The sequence below is a fragment of the Embiotoca jacksoni genome, unplaced genomic scaffold (genome assembly GCF_022577435.1).
Source record: "Embiotoca jacksoni isolate LCO1_2020_lvr unplaced genomic scaffold, fEmbJac1.0.p SCAF_13, whole genome shotgun sequence".
NCBI lineage: Eukaryota > Metazoa > Chordata > Actinopteri > Embiotocidae > Embiotoca > Embiotoca jacksoni.
The window spans coordinates 15,218,299-15,242,022 of NW_027185263.1; the positions used below are offsets into that span (position 1 = coordinate 15,218,299).

The window sequence follows — 23,724 nt, forward strand, 5'->3', positions numbered from 1 at the left end:
GCCGCCTTTTATCAACCAACAACATCCATTAGAGGGTGCTAGTTAGTTATACATAGACTTTGCCTTTCTTTTGACAAACTGCATGGTACATATTTGAGTATTTTGAATGGGAACACAGTGGTACTGCAGTATTTGCAATGATGTACTGACACTGACTGCAGACAACCACAGCATATGAGACTATAACACAAGAATGAACTGTTTCTGCACAGGGATGAGCTGCTGTTTTAATCACAAGTGGCTGCAGTTCAGTTGTTCTTTTGAATCATTCACAAAAGAGGGCAGATGATTATTGATCTTGATTTAAATAATAAATCAATAATAATAACAGAATCCTACATGCAGACTTAGTAAAATGTGACAAATCAAAAGATGCATAGCTCCGTATGGTCTCATGTAGTGCACAGATAAACACGAGTGCATTCCAACATAACACTGTATTATTATTATTATTACACAGCATTTAGTGGGATTAAATGCCTTGTTGGTTCACTTTGAATCACATGCAACCTGGGTTTGTTCCAACGATTTCCCTGGATGTTGGTATTTGTTTCACAGTGCAATAAAACTTTTGATTCTCAAACATTTATGATGAACTAGCTGCTGTTGAATATTCATTTTCGCCTGTTAGTCCCTCCAACTTTGATCAAATGCAGGGATTCCCTGTGTGTCGTAATCGTTTAGGAGCTTTCCAAGACAGCGACTTTCCAACGTTATAAGCGATGCCCAGAGCTTCTGAGGTGCTTCCAGTTTAACAGTGATTTACTCTTTAAGTTTTGGGAGGAGGTGCATGTAATGCACCTGAACTACTTTTAGCAGATGTGTGTCTTATGGCTACTGATGCTCCCCCTATTTTAAACCATAGAAAACTATTTGTGAGGGCCCCCGTGTAGAGGCCCTGAGGAGCTGAGAAAAACCTTTTCCTTTCTGGAGGTGGCTTCTTTGTTGAGTTTACAGGTAGAAATCACACAACAGCTCTCCGAGTTCATTATGAACAAATGGATTTTGCTGTCTTTGGCAGACCTTGGGGAAATTTTTGCACCCATCGCAGGGTGGCTGTACTCTCGTTTGTGTTTTATTGAGTCTATCGATCATTGTTTCATTCTGGTGCCCTTTCCTTTTCTCCTCGCCTCTCTGTCTTGTCTTACCTTACTCTTAGTCATAGATGCACACACAGACACACAAACACACACAGACCTTATAAAGACACTGTTATTATACACCTACACAGGCAACTTAATGTTGGAAAAAAAAAAAGTTAATGGGCTGTAGATACTGTGGTTAAGGAGATCTGTGTAGGACAAGGATTATGACTTTAAACCTCTCATGCGTGGGCACACAAACTATATCTGTTTTTTTTATTTTCCATGTTACCACCTCGCAGTTTGCTCTGCAAGACCCAACGTCCCATAAATGTATTCTCACTGGCATAACAAAACACTTTCTGACTTCCTCAGAGCATAATAACCAAATCCTCCTCATACCTTTTGTGCTCTCTGGCTTACTTTCTCCTGCTGCTTCTCCCGTAACTTTTACATTCAAGAGCCTCACTAGTTTCACTTAACAGTCACATTATATTGCCTACTTCTCGACTTCCTTTACTTCACATTCATCATAGTAACGTACTTCTCTGCCTGGATTCTGTTGGTTTTTCTCTTCACATTTGACATCGGCCTATTATACATTCTCTGTTCCTGTCTGTCTACTTGCAATTTCACCATCGGACAACTTACTGTGGCAGTCTGCAGTACCACAAACGTAAGGGCTGGATGCTTTTTGGGACGAAGGAGCCTGTGGAGGAATCTGGACCTTGCCAATGTTTAATGTCATAAAGTGACAAATGTGCATCAAAACAGTTAATTTTATAAATGTACTTTCCATCTTATAGTGCACTGGAGTGTAGAGCTGCAAGTTGATAGAAAATTAATTTGCAACTATTTTCATAATGAATGACCCCCAAAATTGCTGATTTATCTTCGAAAAAATGGTTAAAAAAAAAAAAATGATTTTTTTTTTTTTTTTTTTTTTTTTCAGAGTAATTATTAGTTTCAGCTCTACTGTCATTACTAAGAAAGGATAAGAATGCGATTTGGTCTCATTTTGGCATTTAAGAAATTCTCTCGCCGTTACTGCTTTGCACCGCCGATCAACTTCAAAATACACAGATACAACACACCTGCAGTGCACACACTTTGATATCATGCAGTAATCGGTAATGCACAGTGAGAAACCATATTAGTATGTTCCAAATTCATCAGGGAGAAGGAGCTGTGACTTTTCAAAAATACAGATTTGTAGGTCTGCAATGCAAAATCCGCTACAGGGACAAAATATCCAAATTTGAACAGAGTAATATTCCCCCTTGAAAAGTCCAGAAAATTAAAAAGACTTAATGGAAAAAAAAGCAAAGCCCTCCAACTAATTTCCTCCACAGACCCCCTCCCCGTCATGAATAGCGCACAGTGCCTTACGTCTTTGTCTCTCATTCATTATCATATCCAAATGCCGCATACAGCCCTGCCAAGATTCTTGCTTACTTTATTGCAGAAATTCCTTATCAACATTCCTCAAGAATACACCTGCTAATCCTCCACTCTCTCTAAAAAACGCCTCCGTGTGATGACCTCTTTACAATTCCGCACACAATTTCTGACTTGCTTTCACCCTCAGCACAGCACATTCGTAAAGCTTTGGTTTCACATTCAGTAACCCGTCTTCACATTATGTTGCCGTTCAAATTGCACTCCCTCGCCAGTGCTCAGGACTTCCCTACATGTATCTGAGATTTTTAACGAGCATTTTTACAGTTTGTTCTCCCTGACACGGCGAGGGGACTTCCTGCTGTCTGTGTTTGTTGGTGGTATCCATGCACATTCACTTTGACTGAACATGGTGGTGACATTTTTTTTTCCACTCAGTGGCTTACCAGAGCAGACAGCAGCCAGCAGCCAGCAGCAGCCGGTGCTGAAATACCCTGACAGTTTCCATTTAGACGCCTCGACTTCTATCAGGTCAGTGCATATTTTTCAGAAAGGGATGCGAGTGCAGTCCAAACATTGGGGGATTGCACCTCAACAAAATGCTAAATTAATGAAGTCCCTTCCAGTTCAGTCCCCATGAGGTCCCGTGGAAATCCTCTTTCATGCCGTTTTAAATGTAAAGTCAGAGAAAACGGTACACAAGGCGGATAAAGTATCACCTATTCACAGACGTATCAAAGACACCGTGTTGTGCTCTGTCTGAAGGACGCTGTAGGTTACGTACAGTTCATCTATGTTTCCTTTTGTAGCGGCACTCGCTCACGCGCAGACTCCCACAGTACGTCCAGAAGACGTCCACACAGGGGGGTTAACGCGCAGTCACACCACGACATTCACTCAGACAACTACATTTTTTTGAGGGCAATTCTTCCAAGGTGATTTGATAAAGCTAGTGAGTGGATAAGCTGCTAGACATCCTCAGAATAACAAGTGCCGCAGCTCAGAGGCTCCTCTGGCTTTGATGTGGGGCTTCAAACCTGGCTTTATGTTGACAGCAGATGCTGACTGAAGTATACACAACTACGGCTCCTTTTCAGGTGACTGAGTGCACATCCACCCTGGATTTAAAAATATGACCCACTTGTTCATCCGCAGCCGAGCTAGTGCAATAATTAGCGACGAACACCCGGTGGAGATCGCAGGGTGGAAAGAGGGTGTTGCTCACCCTTTTTTTTAATGTTTTATTTGTTTTTACTAAGAATCATCTTGTGGCTTGTAGGTGAATACATTGCTCAGACATTTTGACCCTTTCCATAAGAGTCTGGAATAAAAACCGCAGTAATTTATGCTTTATTTTATGGCTCATCTTCCCATGAGGAGTAGTTGCATTTTAATTTATTTTATTTTATTTTATTTTATTTTATTTTATGCATACTAATGCAAGCAGGGCAGCTTCTCATCTTCTGGAATTCGTACGTACCGATCTTGTCGTTGTTATCATGAATCGTGATCGCCGTCATTATTAACATTTTTATCACCACCTTCCTATTGATTTGATATCATGTTTTTAGCATTCTTATCGCCTTAATTATATTGTACCGACAGGGCTTCACTGGGCTGTCATGAATTACGCTTTGTATCGCCTGATAAGGAGGAAATAAAAAAATAATTAGTTTGGATGCGATGAACTCCTTTTTAAATAATTTTGTCCTCGCACTTTCTCATACGCTGGCCCTACTCTCCTGACCCGACCTGACCCCGGCTTCCCGCAGATTTCTTTCCTCTGTGAGCCGTTTCATCTCGCTCTGAGCTTTCATTGACCTTGGTGATTAGCTTAGCTGGTAGGCAGATGGTGAGCGGAAAGCTGGCTGAGCCACACTGTCACCAACTTTAGGGCTCAAGAGGGGGCCCATGGGTGAGGATTATGATGCCGAGTCAGCGCTGGAAAATGCGTTCAGTAATGAATACGCAGTACAATAGAGCAGACGGCGGGTAGGCATGTGAGAAAAAAGATGGAGATTGTCAGAAGAAGGTACAAAGAAGCTTGAGTCTGACAGGGAAATGAAGACGCCTGTGCATTAAGAAGTCACAGAGGGGCAGAGGAAGAGACTGACAGTGGAGTGTGGGGGGGGGGGGTAGTAGTCCTGGCTTTAACCCTGGGCTTTCTCTCTGTGGTGTTAGGTGAGGGGGGGACTCCTCTCTCAGGCCTTTCTTGGCTGCTGATGGACTGCTGACCCTTCATCCCTCAGCATCCTGTCGTGTACTTCTGGAATGTGGTGGCCGGTGAGGGCCAATCCCTCAACCACCCTCAGTGCAATAACGGGCAACTGTGTTCCCAGTGTCACTGCCGCCCTGTGTCCCACCCTCAATCTCCTGTGCTATGAGGCGTCCGCCTTGGGAGCTTCTTTCCGTCCATTCTGTAGGGACGGCGAGTCCGACGTCTTCACTGTCTTCCGCGGAGGACTCACCGGTTCGGGGGCGAGCTCGTGCAGTGATGGCTCCTTGTACATCGCAACTGTGAGACAAAGATAGAATCCGGTGTTTAAATAATTAAGGAAGTGATCAATAACTGAGAAAAAGAAAACTGTTTAAAATTGTACTAAAGTCACATATAGGACACAGACCCTCTATAACTTTAGGCAGGAAGTGTGCGGCTCCCTTGGTCTTCTTTACCCGGTTGCCCTTCATGACCTGGCCATCCCGGTTGATACCGATATACCAGGAACGGCCAGACTGGGTCTGGCGATAGAGCATGGAGGAGTATGTAACGTAGTAGTTCTCAAACACACTCTCCTTGAACTTGCACTCGGGAGTGAAGTGCTCCTGAAATGAAACATGGAAAAAGGGGGAAGAGGTGCATTCGAATTAGCAAACAAGAAGAAAAATAATGTGCGGATGTCACGAGAACATCTTTAGCAGTCTTTGAACACGAACTCCAGTGCATGTCAGCACACACTTGGAACAAATATTACATGGACACACACACACACACACAGTACAACACGTTAATTAGGTGACTGTTTCCTGAGGGAAAAGAAGGATAGAATTATATCTGGACTTGTGTTTCTTTGAAAGCATGAACATCTTCGTCCTCTGAGAACACAAAGACTGCAGTAGAAGCATTAACATCTCTGCTGAACATAACACAGTCCCAAAGGAAAGCAGCAGAAAAAAGATGAAAGGCACTAAAACACTGACCCTTACACCGATACGATAAAAAAATGAAATGTACACACATCGGTTACATACTGTGAATGACTGGTTCCGACAGACCGCTTCAGAGGCATCGCGAGTTTAAAAAGAGCCGAGATAATGGAGGAGGTTTAGGAACAAAATCCTCCCAAAACATAACTGTGTTCAGAATCACTGCAGAATGGATGTCCCTCTTTATTTGCTGTTAAGTTGATAAATCTGTTGAACTAATTAAGTACCACTGATAGTCCAGTTATTCATGTTTTAACCTGCCTTTGAGAGTAGCTTTATTTGATCCCAAAGACATCTGTTTATTGAGCTCACCGTACTTTAAAGAGATGTAGGAGGCATCTTGGGGAAGTTAAAGTGGGATTGCAAGTGCAACTAATAATCTTTTTTTTTAATACAGATTCACTTCTATATTGAGCTATTAAATGTTTGGTCCCTAAAATGTTAGAAAAACACGAAACAACATCCAGCACAGTTTCTCAAAGACCACATGACGTAAAGCTTTTTTTGTGACAATCAGACATTCAGTTTACAATTATAGAAACCAGCAAATTCTCACTAATAAGTTATTGCCAATTTATTTCATCAAGTTGATCAATTGCTTAAGTAAGAGACTTAAGACGTAAAAGACTTAATTTGCATATTGCAGGGTTTCTATCAATGTGGAAAAAAAAAAATCTAAGGTTATGATTTGATTAGGGGTTGCAAATAGACAAATTATTTTAAAGGTCACAAACTAAAAAGAAATGATAAAATTTAACAACGGTGAAAACCATTCCGCTGCAGTTCCCTAAAAGAGAAATATTCCTTTAATATAGACCGCTCTCATGAACTGTCAATTATCCGTGACTGGCTAAATCTGAATAGACATTACAAAATCAAATTAGCCGAGCTTGGATCAAATCCAACCGTTCAGCCAGTCGTTGTAAATGATCATGTTCCTGCTGCACTTCCCCTTCCTCCCTGTCCCCAACATAAGGACTACTGAATCCTGCATAATGTTGACTGGTGATATTAACCAACAGCGACAGATATACATCTCTATTAGTCTCCATCAGGGTCTGGACAGGGTCCTTCCTCTGTCAGAGAGCAGAGCCAATCTGCTGGATTGATTAAGTGGGAGTAGCAGAAATGGCTGAGTGGAGAATTTCTCAGAGACTTGGGATGACAGAAAAGGGCCAAAAGATCACAGCCTGGCATAGACAAGCTTTAATACAGAGTAGATTGAGAAGGTATAAGAGACCTCCAGTTTCACACTTATCACAGATCATCACCTTTCTCCTTCACAGGGAGGGACCGTGTTTTAGCTGAGAAGGCATTTCAGGACTTTGTGCCCTCTCTCCATCCACCGCTACTCCACCGCCATTTATGTTCACTATTATCCTCCCATCATAAAAAAAATAAAAAGACGCCCCTACCCTTACCTCAACAAACACCCCCACTACCATCACCACCACGCTATTTTAAGATCCACTGACAGGTTTGATATCTTCTGCTGTGCTAACACAGAGGATGGGATCGATAGATGAGCCGCTTCATTCATTATTAATCAGGCCAGAGAGCAAGAGGGGCGGGAAGTGCGGAAGACAGAAGGGGAACGGTAGGAGAGACGGTGAAAGGCAGCAGAGGATCGCCTGGGAGAGGACAGAGGGATTGCTGGGTAATAAAGGAGATTAAGACGAGAGGGAAAAGGGAGAGACCTGCGTCTGCCGTAGGACCGAAAGCCGGAACGCCGGGACCGACAAGGACTTCAGTCGCCAGCACCCCACGATCCGACACTCATGGCCCTCTGGAAAGAGAAGCCATCACGCCGGCAAAATACCCTTCAGCTCAACCTCTGAAATGACACCAGTGATAACCCCTCTCCCAAGTCATCCTATAATTACCCTTCATAATCATTCCCCTGAAAGTAGTCTAATGATAGAACCCACATCTTCTGTATTTCATTCAAGTAGTCTCCAAAGGTCTGAAAGAAAGAAAAAAAAAAACATTGAGACAATGAAATTAACATGCTTATGACAGTGATTTTTCATGATAATCCACCACAAGGGCCAATATCTCTGTCCCTAAATGATACAAATATGTTTCTGTAATTATCCCGGTCCCTGAATCTCACCTTGAGATAACCTCCAGACCTCAGCAGAACAACAGACCGGGTGCACTCGCCCACCATATCGCTCAAGCTACCAGATTTACCTGCGCAGACGAATAATCGCTGACAATGTGTTAAGTGTTGCACATTTTTAAGAGGGATGAGGGGACATTTCCATCTAAATGGTGGAGCGGAAATTAAATAAAAACCCTCCTTCTCCATCCGTGACTTATTCGGTAGACTATTGGTAGCTCCAGCTTTCCCGCTTCCATGCGTCTCAAGCCCAAAATGAATTTGAATGAAAGCAGATGAGAAAGGTAATATGGAGCAGCCGTGCTGAGAATCCCTAAAATGGGGGAAGAACCTTTTTATGATGCAGCGTATCACCCCGACCCTACCCGCCCACACCACCTCCCTCTCCATCCCTTGTGTCTGATTACATCTGTTCTACCTGCATCAGGAAGCTTTACTCTTGGTGCCACCGTACACTGGGAGCGCACTTACCTCCAAACAAGGACAGTGAAGTGCTAATCATACACACTCACAGGGCAGAGTTCCCTTAAACCTGACTAACACGTTTCTCTGTGTATAATTAAGGAGCAGCACTGGCAGTTATGACTAGATCTTGTTTACTTTCATTTCATAATGCACGTACAAGCATGAAATCAGAACTAAATCCCCTTAAAAAAAAAATGTAGCTCCACGTCTGGGATTCAAAACATGTTTTAGCATCTGTGATGTTTCAATTATTTGCAGTCCCCTGTTTAGACAGCAGGGGTCACAGTGTCACGCAGGCTTCCTGCGTCTATTGACCATCCCGTCAGCTCTTTGATTAATCTATGGTGAGAAGGGAGATCTGCCCAGCTGCAGTAATCCCACCACATGTCCCACTGCACTGCATTACCGCTGCGGCGACCCCGCTCACATCAAAGGCAGAGCTCATTCACAACAAGCCTCTGTTGCACACGCACACCATCCGTGAACGGGGCACGATGCTTGTTGTTTGTCCAGGCAGATGTAGACGCACGATGAAACGCCACGCCACGTTACGTAAGTCAATAGGGCGTGGACGTGCTCATTAAGAGGGGTTTCCGGAGGGTGAGACCGGCAGTTAATACCGTCTAGCGCCGCACATGTACGGTCTGTCCCGTCACGCTTTCATGATGGTCCGGGGAGGCGTGATGCTCGCGTGACAAGATCAGCGTGGATGTGCGGGGACTCGTGGCTCCGCGATGATGATTGACAGCTGGAAGGCCCTTGTCAATATAATGCTGCTGAGAGCAGAGCTGCAGCTGACAACCTCCTCTTTGACTCTCAGTAAAAGAGGTGACTGCTGCCTTTAAAAAAAAAAAACAAAAAAAAAACAACAACCTCCACAAATGTCCTGGGACGCAGACAATAGTGGTTGATTGTGTGTCATTAGCTGTTTGCAAAGTGCAAGAGCTACACTCTCATATATCCCTGTGACCATTTTTTTGGAAGGAGAGATGTGGTACAAGGTACATCATGAATCTATCAGAAAGAATAGCTTTTGCCTTCCCTAAGTGCTCCTAATTAGCTGCCTGGCAAAATGTCTTTCTTTATCATTGCATTCCCGCACTTCACCTCTTTTTCTGTCGCTCTGTCCAATTATTCTGTCTGCTACCTTTTTTCAAAATGTCCACATTTTCTCCTGTCCTGTGATAAAAAAAAAAAAAGCGATGCTATCTGGCCGCCGGTGTTGTCCTGCATCTCAATGTAATCCTCCCATGAAAAGAATAGAAAGGACAGAGCTTTTCATCACAACCTCTCGCGCTCTTTCACTGTCTTTATCTCTCTCTCTCACTCTGTGTGCCAGTCAGCAGAGATCACACACAATAGTGTTTGTTGTGGTGTTTTCTTTAATGAATGGAAGGCCAGTTTACATTGTTTGTTTGATTGTGAAATGTCCTAGGTAGTAGAATGTTTTGGGCCCGAGTCCAATCTGATTCTTATATTTTAGCTAAATATTGATTAACTTTGTATCTGTCTAATTCCAGGCACCAAAACTGCTTCAGTGACAACATGGTCGCCACCAATCATGTTAGTCTCCATCAGCACCCCCCCCCCTCCACCACCTCCCTTTCTCTTACTCTCTCTTTCTTTCTTTCTTTCTTTCACACACACACACACACACACACACACACACACACACACACACACACACACACACACACACACACACACACACACACACACACACTCTCTCTCTCTCGCTCTCTCTCTCTCTCTCTCTCTCTCTCTTTCTATGAGGTGTTTTCCAGAGCACATAGAGTATAAAATGGGGCAGGAACAAGCCAAGTTCTATTTTTGTATCGGGATCAGCCATTTCCTGTTGACACCTACAGGTAGTGAGGCTGAGATTTATGTCAGCAGTGGACTCCCTCCGCTTGTTACAGCGCCTGGCTCAAAAACACTGACCACTACATGTGGGAGCACAGTAAGGGGGGCATGAGAAAGTTTCCTTTGATTATTATTAGAGGACGACCGCATAACAAGCAGCAGTAAGCGTAAGAAGAGGCAAGAGGATGACAAGATAGCTGGAAGGAAGCGACGAGTCACTGTGTCAGTCACCTCGGCTCTTCTGGAAGTGACAGCGATGAGGTTATTTATCAGAAATGAAAACATTCCTCGTCTGTGTCACGTACTCTCTTGACAAGCTTGTGAATGTAAAAGCAAATACGCTCTGAAAGCACAAAGAAGGGCCAAATGATGCCACCTGCACACCTTCCCACTAAAGCAAATTAGTACGTCAAGACGCACTTTATAGAAAGAGATGGTGCCATGAAATCAAACATGCATTATATTATACAAGAAAACAGCTGTTCTGCACCTTTATAAACCGACTGCTGTAACAGTGTGAATATATATACTTGTGTGTGTGTGTGTGTGTGTGTGTGTGTGAGAGAGGAGATTCTCTGAAAGAGGTCAGTGTGGGATACAGTGCAGCTATTGACTGGTGCCGAGGAAATCCCTTCTCTTCTCAGTTCACGGAGGCGAGGCACCAAAGTCTAATGCACGCTAATCAGGGGCTAAGAAGATAGTAGGAGATGGTGTATGATGCTCTCTCCTTGTATGCATAACACCACACTTGGCATTCACAGATTTTGCATTTCGTTTTCCCCAAGTGTTCTGTGGAAGCCAACACGCACCACCACTAGAGATAAATGTGTATAACCTATATATAGATGGCTCTCTCAGTACTGAAATGCATTTTTCTGTAAGGGACTGGCAAACTTCCCAATTATAACATTCTCTTTGATATTTGATTTTTTATTTATGTTACGAATAAGTGTATGAGTGATCCCATACTGATATATTGTACACGATATCCAAAGCAAGGATGATGATAATGGGAGAGAAAGCACCGATACAGAGTCCAAATTATTAAAGGCATGATTGCAAAGAGGGGCTGCCTTTAAATAGGCGACCAAACATTAGTCGAAGAGAAGAGTCCCAGTCAACCAAGTTTTAATTGGTCTGTGAGTCGCTGGAAAATTATTTTGGGTAATACTCGTATAATATGTAGAGCAATACCATCACCAGAGACACTCGTGAACGAGGAAACTATATAAACTTCATAGAACAAATGGGCTTCCTGCCAAGTCGTTGCATGCTGTGGTAATAGCTTCGCTAAATACTGGGGTAGCTAATGGAAGAAAAACAATACACATTTGACCAATTGATTTTCTGCTGCCGTCCGAATTGCCTGCCTCAGTAAAATAACCTGCTTTAGTGAATTGGGTTTCAGTCCACGTCAAGATTATACTGTTTCGGATCGATGCCTTGACAGAGAGGTTGTCATCAGAGTTATTAGTTAGTTACTCTTTTGGGAAAATCATCAGTAGTGTTGGAAAATTTTGATTGGATAAAGGATTACTCCGATACAACATCAACATCTATTATTTGAAACATGTCAGTAGCCGAATGTTGCCCACCTAGTATGGCCGCTATCGAGAGCTTTGACAGTTTTATGGGTTATTACCAGGCAGCTCACTTTGCGTACGCACATGCATGTTTTTAAAGGTTTATTATTATTGTGTTACAGCGTTAACAATGTTAGTTAAAATGTTCTTTATCAGCCCCAGAACTTAAACCAGAAAATATGTTTAAATAATTAAATTGATATCATAGATGTGCAAGCCAACTACTCATTGTGCTGCTAGTTGACTGCTTGTCAACTGGAAGAATCATTCGTCAGAGGTAACGGTAATGGATGTCCTGCTTTTGGAGCCTGATCACTGTTATTTAGTGCAGCACGTGTAACTTTATAACTCTTGTGCTGTTATTTATGCAGACTTGCATAAAAAAAACAAGGGCTGCCAGAGTATAGTGTAAATGGTAAACATTTCCTACCACAGTCATATATTATTAACCATGTAGCCATTGTTAAATGATTCGACACTAATCTAATGTAAAGCAGTGTCATGAGCACTGCCCAGGGTGCTGATCAGACTACATACTCTACAACTGATAATATTGCTGTCCGAGGTGCTGATGGTGCTGCCCAGCCTGAACGATTCACTCGCTGCCAAAATTGGCGTCAACACTTCCTTGATAAAAGATGTTATAGTTTTACCTGTTGTGTGGTATTTTGGCCTAAAACCATCTCTGGCATTGTAACGAGGTATTGATTAGGCTGCACACTGGAACCAGCACTGTTCACGGAGCGCAGGAGCCGACTCGCTAGAACTCCCGCCTGCTGCTAGTGTAGCTGCCTCTTTTGATTTTCAGTTGTCGATCTTTCTTTGTGGTACTAAGTTTGCTGAACACATCTCGTATGCAACTCCGAAAGAAAAGGTACTTAAGAGGTAATGAAGTACATTGCAGCGCTATCCAAATTCAACAAAACAAATTGTAATACTTTAATCCTGTCATGGCTGTTGCACATGAAATGGTTACCCATCTCTCCTTCCTGCTACTCCTTCCAGTTATAAGATCTACGAGATTGGAAAGTCAACTTGGACTGATTTAATGTATGTTAATGTTATAAATAAGAGACACACTACTTCTTTTTCCATTGGTCTCTAAAAAATCATAACCATGGCATTGTTAATACTAAAGCAGCTCGCTTCTTGTTTTGTTGTTGCCCTTTTCTTCAATTTACTGCCATTTATTTCACCTACACAGATGCAAAGCTTGCATATAAATGCATCACAGACTGATGTTAAACTGGTGAAATCCTTCTCAGTGGTTAATAACACTTGATCTCATATCCATATTATCCTGAAATAGGAGAGACACTAAACGGGAGTCGAGCTGACAGACAGCTGAACCTCTAAATCCAAAATGACAGTAAATGATAAAACCCGGGTTTTCTCCCTCTTGAATTTCACGTCAGTGATGTGGATAACCAATAGCTTCTCTGAAGGAAAGATATCACGGTAGTACAAACTCAGCCTGTATCCAAACTTAAATTCTTATATTTTAATCCAAAACCATATCAAACATATTTTTTTTTTTTCACTCAGATTCAGTGTCACAGCAATTTTCTTGAATATGGTGGTAGAGATATGTGATTACATGGAAGTTTGTTCCTTCTGAACACACATGACTGATATGTAGGTCATACGTACCGAGGTGTAGAGGTATCCTTCACTATTCATGGCGAGGTACAACCCTGTCTTTGCTCCCTGAATTGCCACAATCCGCAGTCCCACTGGAATTAAGTTGAACTGTGCTAAATTAGGGGAATAAAATAGGAGCGATAGAGCATGGCAAAGACAGAGGGGGGAGAGGAAAAAAAAAAAGAGAAAGTCAGAAGATTGTGAAATCAAACTGCAATACTGTATTGCAACACTTTATGCTTCTCTGTCTTCACTGTAGCAGGCTGGATGGCTGCAGTCCCACTGCTGCATGCTATACCTCTCTTAAACCCAAATGCTGTGACCTCTCAGAGTTTATGTTTATGGAAACACAACACCATGTCACCTTCGCTGTGCTTTACACCGCCCCTAAACCGGGATAATAATAGAGATGTTCTGCCACACCAGCTTAGAGCAAAGACAGGGAAAAGTGGACATGGATACATACAGTATCTGGGTTAATTATACTACTATTAAACCAGTTAAGAGACTAAACTCACAGAGAGATAATCTAGTTTGGTGAATAAATGAAATGCTACATTCAAGCTGCAGTCTGAAAATGGGCCCATGTCTGAGTATTGAAGGTCAAATAGGCAAATACAAAGAAATGATACTTGGAAAAGAACACTGCATAGTTTTCCGGCCCGAAAACCAAATTTAGATCGCTAAAGGTCAGGGTGAACATTCATGTCATCTCAACTGTGGCAATATATCACTGCTTTTTTTTGGTGCATTATGATCAAATAGTGAGATCCAATCATAATCATCATCCGAGCATTTCTGCACATGAGCAAGGACACAGTAACGTTTGACAGGCAGTTTGACATGATGTCCCTTCCTATTAAAGGACAAAAATAACTAGTAATTGGAACAAATTTGACAGGTGAGCTGATAACATCCGAACTTTTGCCCAGACTTTTTTTTTTTTTTTAGCTACGACGGTACCTGCTGTGGTTCTGTTCGGTTCAGTACACACAGTACATCATTAACTTTGCCATAGTTTTAGATTTGGCTCCCAATGAGCTCATGAGTTATTCCATTCTCGTACTATATGCATGCCTGCTTTTAGTTCCTCCAACTGCTGCTAGAGGCAAGACTGTGAATAATTCTGTTAAAATGTCTCAACACCAACATGTACGCTGAAGACAGAAACACACACACACACACACACTCACACACAGACTCACAAAATGAGCTGCTTTCATCCCGTGTGCTGTCCATGGTGCCGTCAGGCTGCATCTGCAGGTAGTATCCATGTTGGCTGTACAGCCGGGTAACAATGCCTTTCAGCTGTGGCTCTGCAAGGGAGCACAGGAGAGCAACATTGCATTAGACAGGTGCCGCGCCCAGAAGTCGACAGCAGAAATGACATTCAGTAATTTATAGAAGCTGAAAAAGGAACGGGTTAGGCACATATGTCAGTTACTCAAACACAGAGGACTTTTACTTTGAGCTATATTGGAAGCTCTTGTATCGTTAATGCGTTCTCTAAAACATTCAATTATTTACACACTTTGTGGGACACTCTTCGTCCCCAGAGGACGAATCCTTATGACTTAAGCGACTTTTTGTACCAGTACCATAATCCAAATTCATCATTTTCATACAGCTACAAAGTAAACGGCATAACCGTTACCTCAACCGTTGTTTAACGCTAATTATCGAAAATGATCACGCTAACACACAAATCTAAGATGATGAACAGGATAAATCTTATAGCTGCTAAACATTAGCATAGTAAGATTGCCTAATACTTCCTTCTAGATCCACAGCATGACTGTAGACTTTATCTTCCCGTCCTTCAGTGAGAAACCGGTCTGTTTGCCCTCACAGTCCTCAGATTGTCACAGTAGAACTCGGCATTGACCATCTGACCCTGAGGGGTGAAAGTACACAACCCCGCGAATGCCAAAAAAACCCCACCCGGATACGCTCCTAACCTGATGTGACGTTATGCTCGTCTGCCACTCAGAACACCTCGACCGGCTCCTTGCGTCATTGCTACGGGCTCTCTGAAGCATTTTAAGTGTATCCGTCGCCAAATTGCCGCGCTTGGCACAAGGTTTAATGTGCGCTCTCTGCTCAGGTTCGTGGGGAAAATTGCAAATGCGCACAAACCAATGGTGCCAAAAACACCTGTAACACATGTGCTGATGTTAATGAAGCAACATAACTTGGAATATTTACTGATGAAAGTTATTGCTTTCCTCTGCTTCATACACATTACTGCACTGCACTCTGTTCACATGCAACAGGAACGGTCGTGGGACTTTTTAATCGCACTTTGTAATCAACAAAAGCACATAAAAAAACAACTGCATCCCTCATTAGTTTCTTGCGTATTTTTTGCTGGAAGATAAAGATTTCTCTCTAGAGGAGGAAAGACATGAAAATGTTCAGCATTAAAAAGAGACTTTAGAGTTTTAATATTCATTAACAATGTCTTTGTTAATTAGTGCTTTGCCCAAGGTAGAGTTATGGACTGATTGACCTAACGCTGGGAATAAACAGTATGACACACAATGTGTCTGAAATTCTGTAGCAGCCAATAATTCTCTCAATGATTAATAAAGAGCACAGACAACTTAAGTTCAGTCCACTGTGTCGCTTCCACTGTTATTTTTAGCAAGAGCTCAGGCCATCAGAGGATGAAGTCAAGTAAGAGTTAGTCCGTGTCCCGCTAAATAAAATATATATAATCAAGGGGACTGGGTGACGGAGGAGAGGACGGAGGGCGAATAGAGGGGTTGAATGTTTCATGAGTGGAGTCCCTGCAGCCTACTTTGTGTTCAGAATCTTTGCAGAAGCACTTATACTCTCCCCTCCCTTCAATTATACGAACCGCTCTCTGCGTCGTGGGAGTTTTAAGTTGTCCCCTGAGCTCGGCACCTCTTTTGCCTCGGCCAGTCGACTCCGACGGCAAAGGAGAACCCTGCAAGGTCCCCTGACTGAGCTTAAAGCACAGTCATTTAGTCTGGTCAGACCCAGTGAACTGACCAGTCTCCTCCGCTGCAGCTTTAATAAGGCAGATGAAACATGGATGAAGGAGCAGTTTATGACAGAGCCATCTGGGAGTTCCCCTCTTGCGCTAGGCTCCTCCCACGCCTTTCACGCGCACTCCCAAGGGGGCAACCCAGGGCACTGCGCAATCTGCCCGTCTTCTACGGGACGAGCACAGGAAGCCAGAGAGTGGCAAAGGATGCGGGGATGAGATCTGTGTGGGACTATTTCCCAAAGGAAGCGTGCCAGGGTTGAAACATCAGTGAAACTGTGACCTACTCCCATTGTTCCATGTGTGCATCTGCAGCACTCCCTGTCCTCTCTCTTTCAAAGCTGCTTGTCAAAACATTTCAGTGTCTCTCCTCTCTCACTTTCTTCTTCTTTCCCTCCTTTTCCATTTCATACCCTTTGAGTTATGCTCGCTTTCATCCCACCTAATAACATCATACATCATCCAATCAGAGCTGGGAAGCCGTTCATTACTCGTCCCCACAGATGCGAAAGAGAGAGATGAGAAAGAGGAAAAGAAAGGGAAATGGGAGGATCGGGGAGGAGAGGAGCGAGCAGAGGGACGGCAGAGGGAACAGAGTGAATGAGATGACACTGTCATTTCATTAAGAGTGACGGCTGTATGTGCTCGAGAAACAGCACATTTAGGCAGAAATTCAATAGACTGCTAGTGCAATATGGCTGCAATCAAAACTCCCATGCTCGGTGTCGGACGCACTAAAACTAATGTTTCACTTAGCAGAGCTGGCTCCGACTTCAAACCCCCAACACCAACACACCCTAAATTCTCATGCAAGATAGTGGAAGCTTGCTCCCAGCAAAAAAAAGTCAGTTGGAGAGCTATTGTGGCACCGAGATATTTTTCGCCACTGTTTTTCTGATGTTTAGAGACAACAGTGAATTTATATAATTACTGAAGTGAATGATGATGTTGCAGCCTTGAACTGATTTGTTATTTTAGTTATTTTTCAAGCAAAAACTTCTGAACTGTTTTGCCTCTTTTTTTTTTTTTTCCCCTAAAAGAAAGTACTACAACAAGGCTTTTAACAACATGCAAATAAACAAAACTGTGCATAATCATAACACTGACTCAACTCGCTGACATCAAATAGCAGAGATGCTCGACATTCCCATGTGTATTCTGCTAACCGCTCCCCTCTCACAAACTCCCTCACACACACACACACACACACACACACACACACACACACACACACACACACACACACACACACACACACACACACACACACACACAAAGCAGCAGGGTCCAAGAAAATCCTGGCTTTTAGCCCCGGGTATAGCACAGCCTCCAGGAAACACATCTACTTTGCCCATCATGCAACTGGACAGCTATTTCATTTCCACAGACTGTATATTAATATGGACATTTAGCCTAAAAAGGTCAAAAAGATTAAAGCCAATATGGAAGTGCCTTAAAGTGCAATACCACTGAGGGCCACTAGGGGCTGGCTCTTATTCAAAAATATCAACTTCTCTTATGAAATAGAAGAAGTCCATACATTTTTTCCACTTGTCATTAATTTACTCCTTGTGTTCTGGTGGCCCGTCTGAAAATAATTCCATAATAATTAGATATTAGTCCATATTTTTCAGGGTGTGCCTGGTTTGATTGACATGTCTGGGGTGCAGTCAGGTTTCATGCATATATGGGTGTCCTCACGTTCTCTGTCAGATCCACCCTTTGCTTCTCCCTAGCTCAAGTCCAAATCGAGATCAGCCTGATGATATTGTCAAAATGATTTTTTTCAAACTATGAAAAGCTCCCCCTGAGGACAACAGCCAAATTCTACTCCAGCGTAAACTGAACTTCATGTGTTAAAATTGGTGCAGTACCCAGTTAAACTCAACGGCTTGTGTCCATGCCACAGTAGAAAGACCACACATGATTAGCAAGTCAACCCCCAAACCTCTTTTATAAACCCTGGAGGAGTCCGCTGACAGACAGTGACACACTGTGACAGCAGTCTACCTCTGGTTGGGTTAGCAGAGCACACCGAGTCGTTTACATGAGCAAAAAGCCCACGTTTGTATCATGAGGATGCATCGTGAGTACAAGCAGTCTTTACTGCTCCACGGGGGTAAACAGAGAAGACCATAACTCGGAGAGCTACTGACTCAAAGGTCACGTGGAGAGATTTTGGCATGTTAGGGCAGACCTGCATTCAAACAGCATTTTTCATATGGCAGTGGGCAAAGCAGTGGCTGTTTTATGAATCCCTAATTCAAACAGATGTAACGTTGAGGTAAAACATTTTATAATGCAGTTGTGGAAAGTACCTGACTTCATTTAATTAAATTACAATTTAGTGGCACTACTTTACTTTTTTCTGCTACCTCCTGCTTCTTCATTCAGATTGAAATGTGGTACCTTTAACTACACTGCATTAACCGCACAGTTGTAATCATTTTTTACTTTTTTATTGGAACTTAGTTCCAGTTTCCTCCCCAGCCAGATTCTACGAGGTGCATTTGAAAAGTTCCTGTTTTGCACAAACTGAGTGCAGCAAAGTCATCTGCATTGAGAAGGGATGTCGGTGTTCCACATGTTTTTATCTCCACTGATATGTGCACATATGCGATTTAACCTTGGATCTCACGCTCGAGCAGAGAGCACACATCAAATTTTGTGTCAAACTCGAGGAAATCGCCAGCGGAGACCTTTGAAATGCTGCAGAATGACTCCAGCAATGAAGCTATGAGGTGTTTCATATTATATTTCATATTATATCAGTCACATAGGCACTTTTTCCCCCCATCATTTTAATACTTTTAGTACTCTTTTTTTCACATTAATGTTTTGCTACTTTTGAAGTAAAGTATGGGAATAGTTCTTCTACCTCTGTTATAACAGCATCCAATGAAAAGTAAGGCTGCAACAAACGATTGTTCATTATACATTCATGGCTTTATGGCAAACTAAGTGCAAATACAATGTCAGAAAATAGTGAAACATCGACAGTGTACGAGACGTATTTGAATTGCTCATGTTTGGAAACTTGTGACGTTTCTCCCTGAAAAATGCATGAAATTATCCATTCCAAATAGTGATTAATTGCTAAGTTTTGTCCTGATGGGTTGAAAATGAATCAAAAACCCGTATTTTTCTGAAACTGAGAACATGTAGTTTCCTGTGAATCATGACCAATAAAAAAGAGGAGGCTGACGGAACATCAAACTTGTTTTCATCGTGGAAGAAGGAGAACTCGGATGAGCCTAATTCACGGCTATTTTACTCCTTCTGGAATCAAACATGATCACGTATTCCAAAAAAAAACAAAAACAAAAAACTTCCCTCTTCTCATTGAAACTGCTCATAATCATCATTAACCCTGCCATATGTACCCTGTGAGTCATCTAAGGTGAGGTGCAATCCTCATCTGTAGTTAGAAGAACAGCAGGGACTCCACATTATCTTTCAGGGTGAGCACACTCCACATCTTCCTGTTCACTAAATATGCCAGAAACACACTGTGAAGCTTCAACTGTCCTGGGTATTTCCCGTGGAGAGGAGGTGCGTGTGTGTGTGTGTGTGTGTGTGTGTGTGTGTGTGTGTGTGTGTGTGTGTGTGTGTGTGTGTGCGCCACTACACTCATCACTCCTGGAATACGTGTGGACTTGAGTGACAGGAAACATTCGCTGATCCAGGTCAGTGGAGTGTGGGTCAACGAGAGCTCCCTTGTCTGTTTATGTACATCAGCGCGCAGGTGTTGTCAGCGCTCTCGACAACATGTTGACTCATCAGCAGGCCTGTTTCCAAGTGACCTCTCCACGCACGAAGGCAAAATATGACGAGCACAAAAGCAAAAGTGTGTAGAGGGAGTGCCTTGAGTGATGTGGCTTAAAAAGATACTCTATATGCGCCGTGAGTCAAAGTCAAATTTGTCCCGTGCGATTCGTGCTCAACAAACAAAACGCTCTCGATAAGCAGTGTTTCCCCGAGGCGGGCGGCTAACAAGCTCGCAGTCAAACCCACAGTAGAGGACCCCCCCCCCCCCCCCCCCCCCCCCCACACACACACACGTGGTTGCGGTGATTTCGAGTGAGGGGGGGAGAGGGGGGGAGGGCACCGGTACTATACTGGTACTGGTCAGTGGGGCAACTCTGGGTTTGACTGCGAGCTTGTTAGCATCTTTGGTACTTGCTGATATTCTGGTCTGGTTTTCAGCAGTTTGAGGTCGAGGTTTGTCCATTAACAGCTTCATTTTGGGCTTTTATTACGCTTTTTTTTTTTTTTTTTTACAGTTATGTAACGAGTTTGGATGTCATCGACTGGAGTAATGTTCACCCGTGTCCACCTTCTGCTCGGCTGCGTGTGTGCGTGCGTGCGTGTGTGCGTGCGTGTGTGCGTGTGCGTGTGTGTGTGTGTGCGCGTGCGCGTGTGTGTGTGTGACGAGGCCGAACGCCGCCCTTCATGAAACCCAGACACGCAGCCGAGCAGAGGAAAAGGCAAATTAGCGCGACCTTTAGTGACAAAAATATATATAAGCGACTTTCACACCGAAATGAAACAGATGCACAGGAATTAAATAAATAAATAACAATGCTGCAGTTATAACTGTGTTTATGTTAGGGTCCCAGCAAGTAGTAATATAAATACAACACCAGTGTATAATATGTATACAATATGAAGTTGTTGTTTTTTTTATCAGATGAGAGCAATTTTTTTGGGTCTCCATTTCTATTGGGGATAAATGTAACGACATTAAATGTACACTTTTTCAGACACAGGAAGTGATTATGAAATATGTGCTGAGAGATCTCAGTCACGGGAGCGTTTTGTTTATTAAATTGAGTTTGCCTCTAATCCCGCCACGACCGCCGCCGGCGTTAAGCAGGGATGCCCCTCGTCAATTTACATTCGCCGCCGATAATCATTTGGAGAATCACCTGGGGAGACGTGGAACCTATAGCCCTCCAGTTCAGCCATTCACACAGCAATTATGTGTGTCTCCGTGTAAATGAGGTCAGCACACATAAGAACCGAAGGTAATCACTTCATGCATCACGGCTGCTATCAAGGACACTTAAACCCTTTGCCGCTGCGTAATTGCTCTGAAAAATAGGCAGTGGTCGAGGTTTATTGCTAATCAGCGTGGTGTTGGTTATCATTACGCTAATGTATTTATCCGGCTCGATCTGAGCCCAGTATGTCGCGGGCGGATCTCCCTGTATCCGACCTGCTCTCGATAAGGTTGGGGGTAATTACTGGGGGCCTGCATGACTGAGCAGCCAAGGGCATTTCTTCCTCTTCTGCTTTGACCGAACCGAACAACAGGGGTTTCCTCGGCTTATATTTTCAGGACTCCCCGACTCTCTCGCCTTCTCATTGTGCTCTCGTTCACTTTCAGCTCGCCCTGCCTCTCCCTCTCCCTCTCCCTCTCTGTGCAAGCGTGCAAAGTGTGGTGTTTGTGTGTTTGCGTGCATATATTCACAGTCGTAACTCATATTGCAAAAAAATAAAAATAATTAAAAAAAAAAATGCAAATCTCGTGTAGTGTTTGATTCTGCGTCTAATAAAAAGAGAACGCGGTTCCTCTTTTTTTTTTTCCCCTCCTTTTCTAAACTGGGCCATGGGCTCTACAGCACTGCTAGTAATTATCAACCTTGTGGGAAGATAGAGAAGGAGAGGAGCGAGGGAGAAATGAAGTCGTGAAAGCTATAGCTAACAACTTGGAGGCAACACTGAGGAGGACGCTCTCCGTTCTGTCCAGAAATATAAGAAGGGAGGACGGCGTGAGCAAGAGAAAAGGGCAATGATGGAGTGAAAGAACGATACTGAGATACAGAGCGTTACAAGCGTGAGCGGGAGGGAGACGAGAGGAGATGGGGGGGGGGGGGGGGGGGTGTGGGGTACACATTGAAAAAGGATGCCGTAGAGGAAGAAGAAGAGGGATAGCAGGATGGGGGCGAGGTTAAAGAAAGATCAGCAATGAATGGGGTGTATCGTATCACCTGCAACTTCAGCAGGGGCCCCCTTCATTTCAATTCAAGGCTTCATAAATCATTTCACGTGACAATGGCAGCAGTTCACACAAGTGAGGCCGAGCTATTGCTGCTTATTAATGGTGCTGACAGGAGCGTGTCAGACACGAGCAGGAGCAAATAGGACTCGCACTGCTTCCCTGACACGCATTCAATATTCACATATGTGCTTCATTAGCATGATGACGGGAACATGTCAGTGACAGTTAACAACGTGCTCGGCCCGGGGGAGTCGGAGCGATGTGGGGCAGCACCAAAGTGCGGCCTCGGAGCTTCGGCAGTCCTCGTTCGAGAGACACATTTTTTCATTCCTTCAGGTCGAGCTGAACCCCCGGCGACCGCTTTCACGCGAGCTCGATAGGAAAAACACGCGGAAAGCACGAGAGCGCGACCGGCGAGCCTCGCACCTCACCTTTCCTCCCCTCCCGCGGACCCTCCAGCGAGGACACAAATAGGCACTTTAATATATGCAGAACAAACAAAGACGAACATCCTCGGCACTCCCACAGGGGTCCAGGCCTCTGTCAGAATGGGTAATGATCACACCAGTGAGCACAAAACTAAGTTAAGCAGCACGGCGACGAACGACGGAGAATTCAGAGTTTGAACTGGCATTGATTTGTTTGCTGAAGCACTTGGACGTAGTGCTTATGCAGTACGCTTTTTCCCCCCACACAGAAGAAGAAGAAGAAGAAGAAGAAGAAGAAGAAGAAGAAGAAAACCACGGGTGGAGATGCTTAGGGGCAGCTTCTCGCTGGAGGAGGGAATCCATTGTAGATCCTTAGCCAAACATTGTCTGAGATTAAGTTTAGCTGACACAGTTTGGATACTTGCTGTACACAGCTGCATCTGAATAGAAACATAGAGACGCTAGACAAAGAAGTAGGCACATAAATATGTATGAACAAATGAATGCAAGCTGCACGTATGCAAACATTGATGCCAGTGCGCAAAGCACAATCTAGATGCTTCGTCAAACAGATTAAGGATTACATAAAGATCATTTTGAAATGATAACCTGCAGTATTTTATGAAAGGAAAATATAGTTTTTTTTTCCACTGCAGAAACTTTCATGAGTTAACGAAACTTAAGGTGTAGCCGCTGTCATGGTTATTCTTATCTTCCCACTGCTGATCTCCTGCTTTGGAACATAAATTCTTGTGCAGCTCGGGAGGCGGGGCAAAATCCCACCTTCATTCAGCCTGGTATAATCAACACTCGGCATTCACCACCACACGACATCAATTTTAGAAATGATTCTTGCTTTGACTTCATTTTCTCGACACATGCTAGCATTGCTTCAACTCTTCATATCATACATAGCTCTACCTC

General features: G+C 43.4%; 1 protein-coding gene across 1 annotated transcript in view; it reads right to left on the reverse strand.

Moving 5' to 3' along the window:
• Positions 1 to 2,018: 2,018 nt before the first annotated feature.
• Positions 2,019 to 23,724, reverse strand: part of fgf11b (fibroblast growth factor 11b) — a 30,569-nt gene continuing 8,863 nt past the window's right edge. The window contains exons 2-5 of the mRNA XM_069146856.1: positions 14,564 to 14,674; positions 13,368 to 13,471; positions 5,105 to 5,303; positions 2,019 to 4,995 (exon numbers count right to left, since the gene is read on the reverse strand). Coding sequence (XP_069002957.1) covers positions 4,859 to 4,995; positions 5,105 to 5,303; positions 13,368 to 13,471; positions 14,564 to 14,674 — 551 coding nt within the window. The 3' untranslated portion in view covers positions 2,019 to 4,858. The remainder of the gene's footprint in view (positions 4,996 to 5,104; positions 5,304 to 13,367; positions 13,472 to 14,563; positions 14,675 to 23,724) is intronic.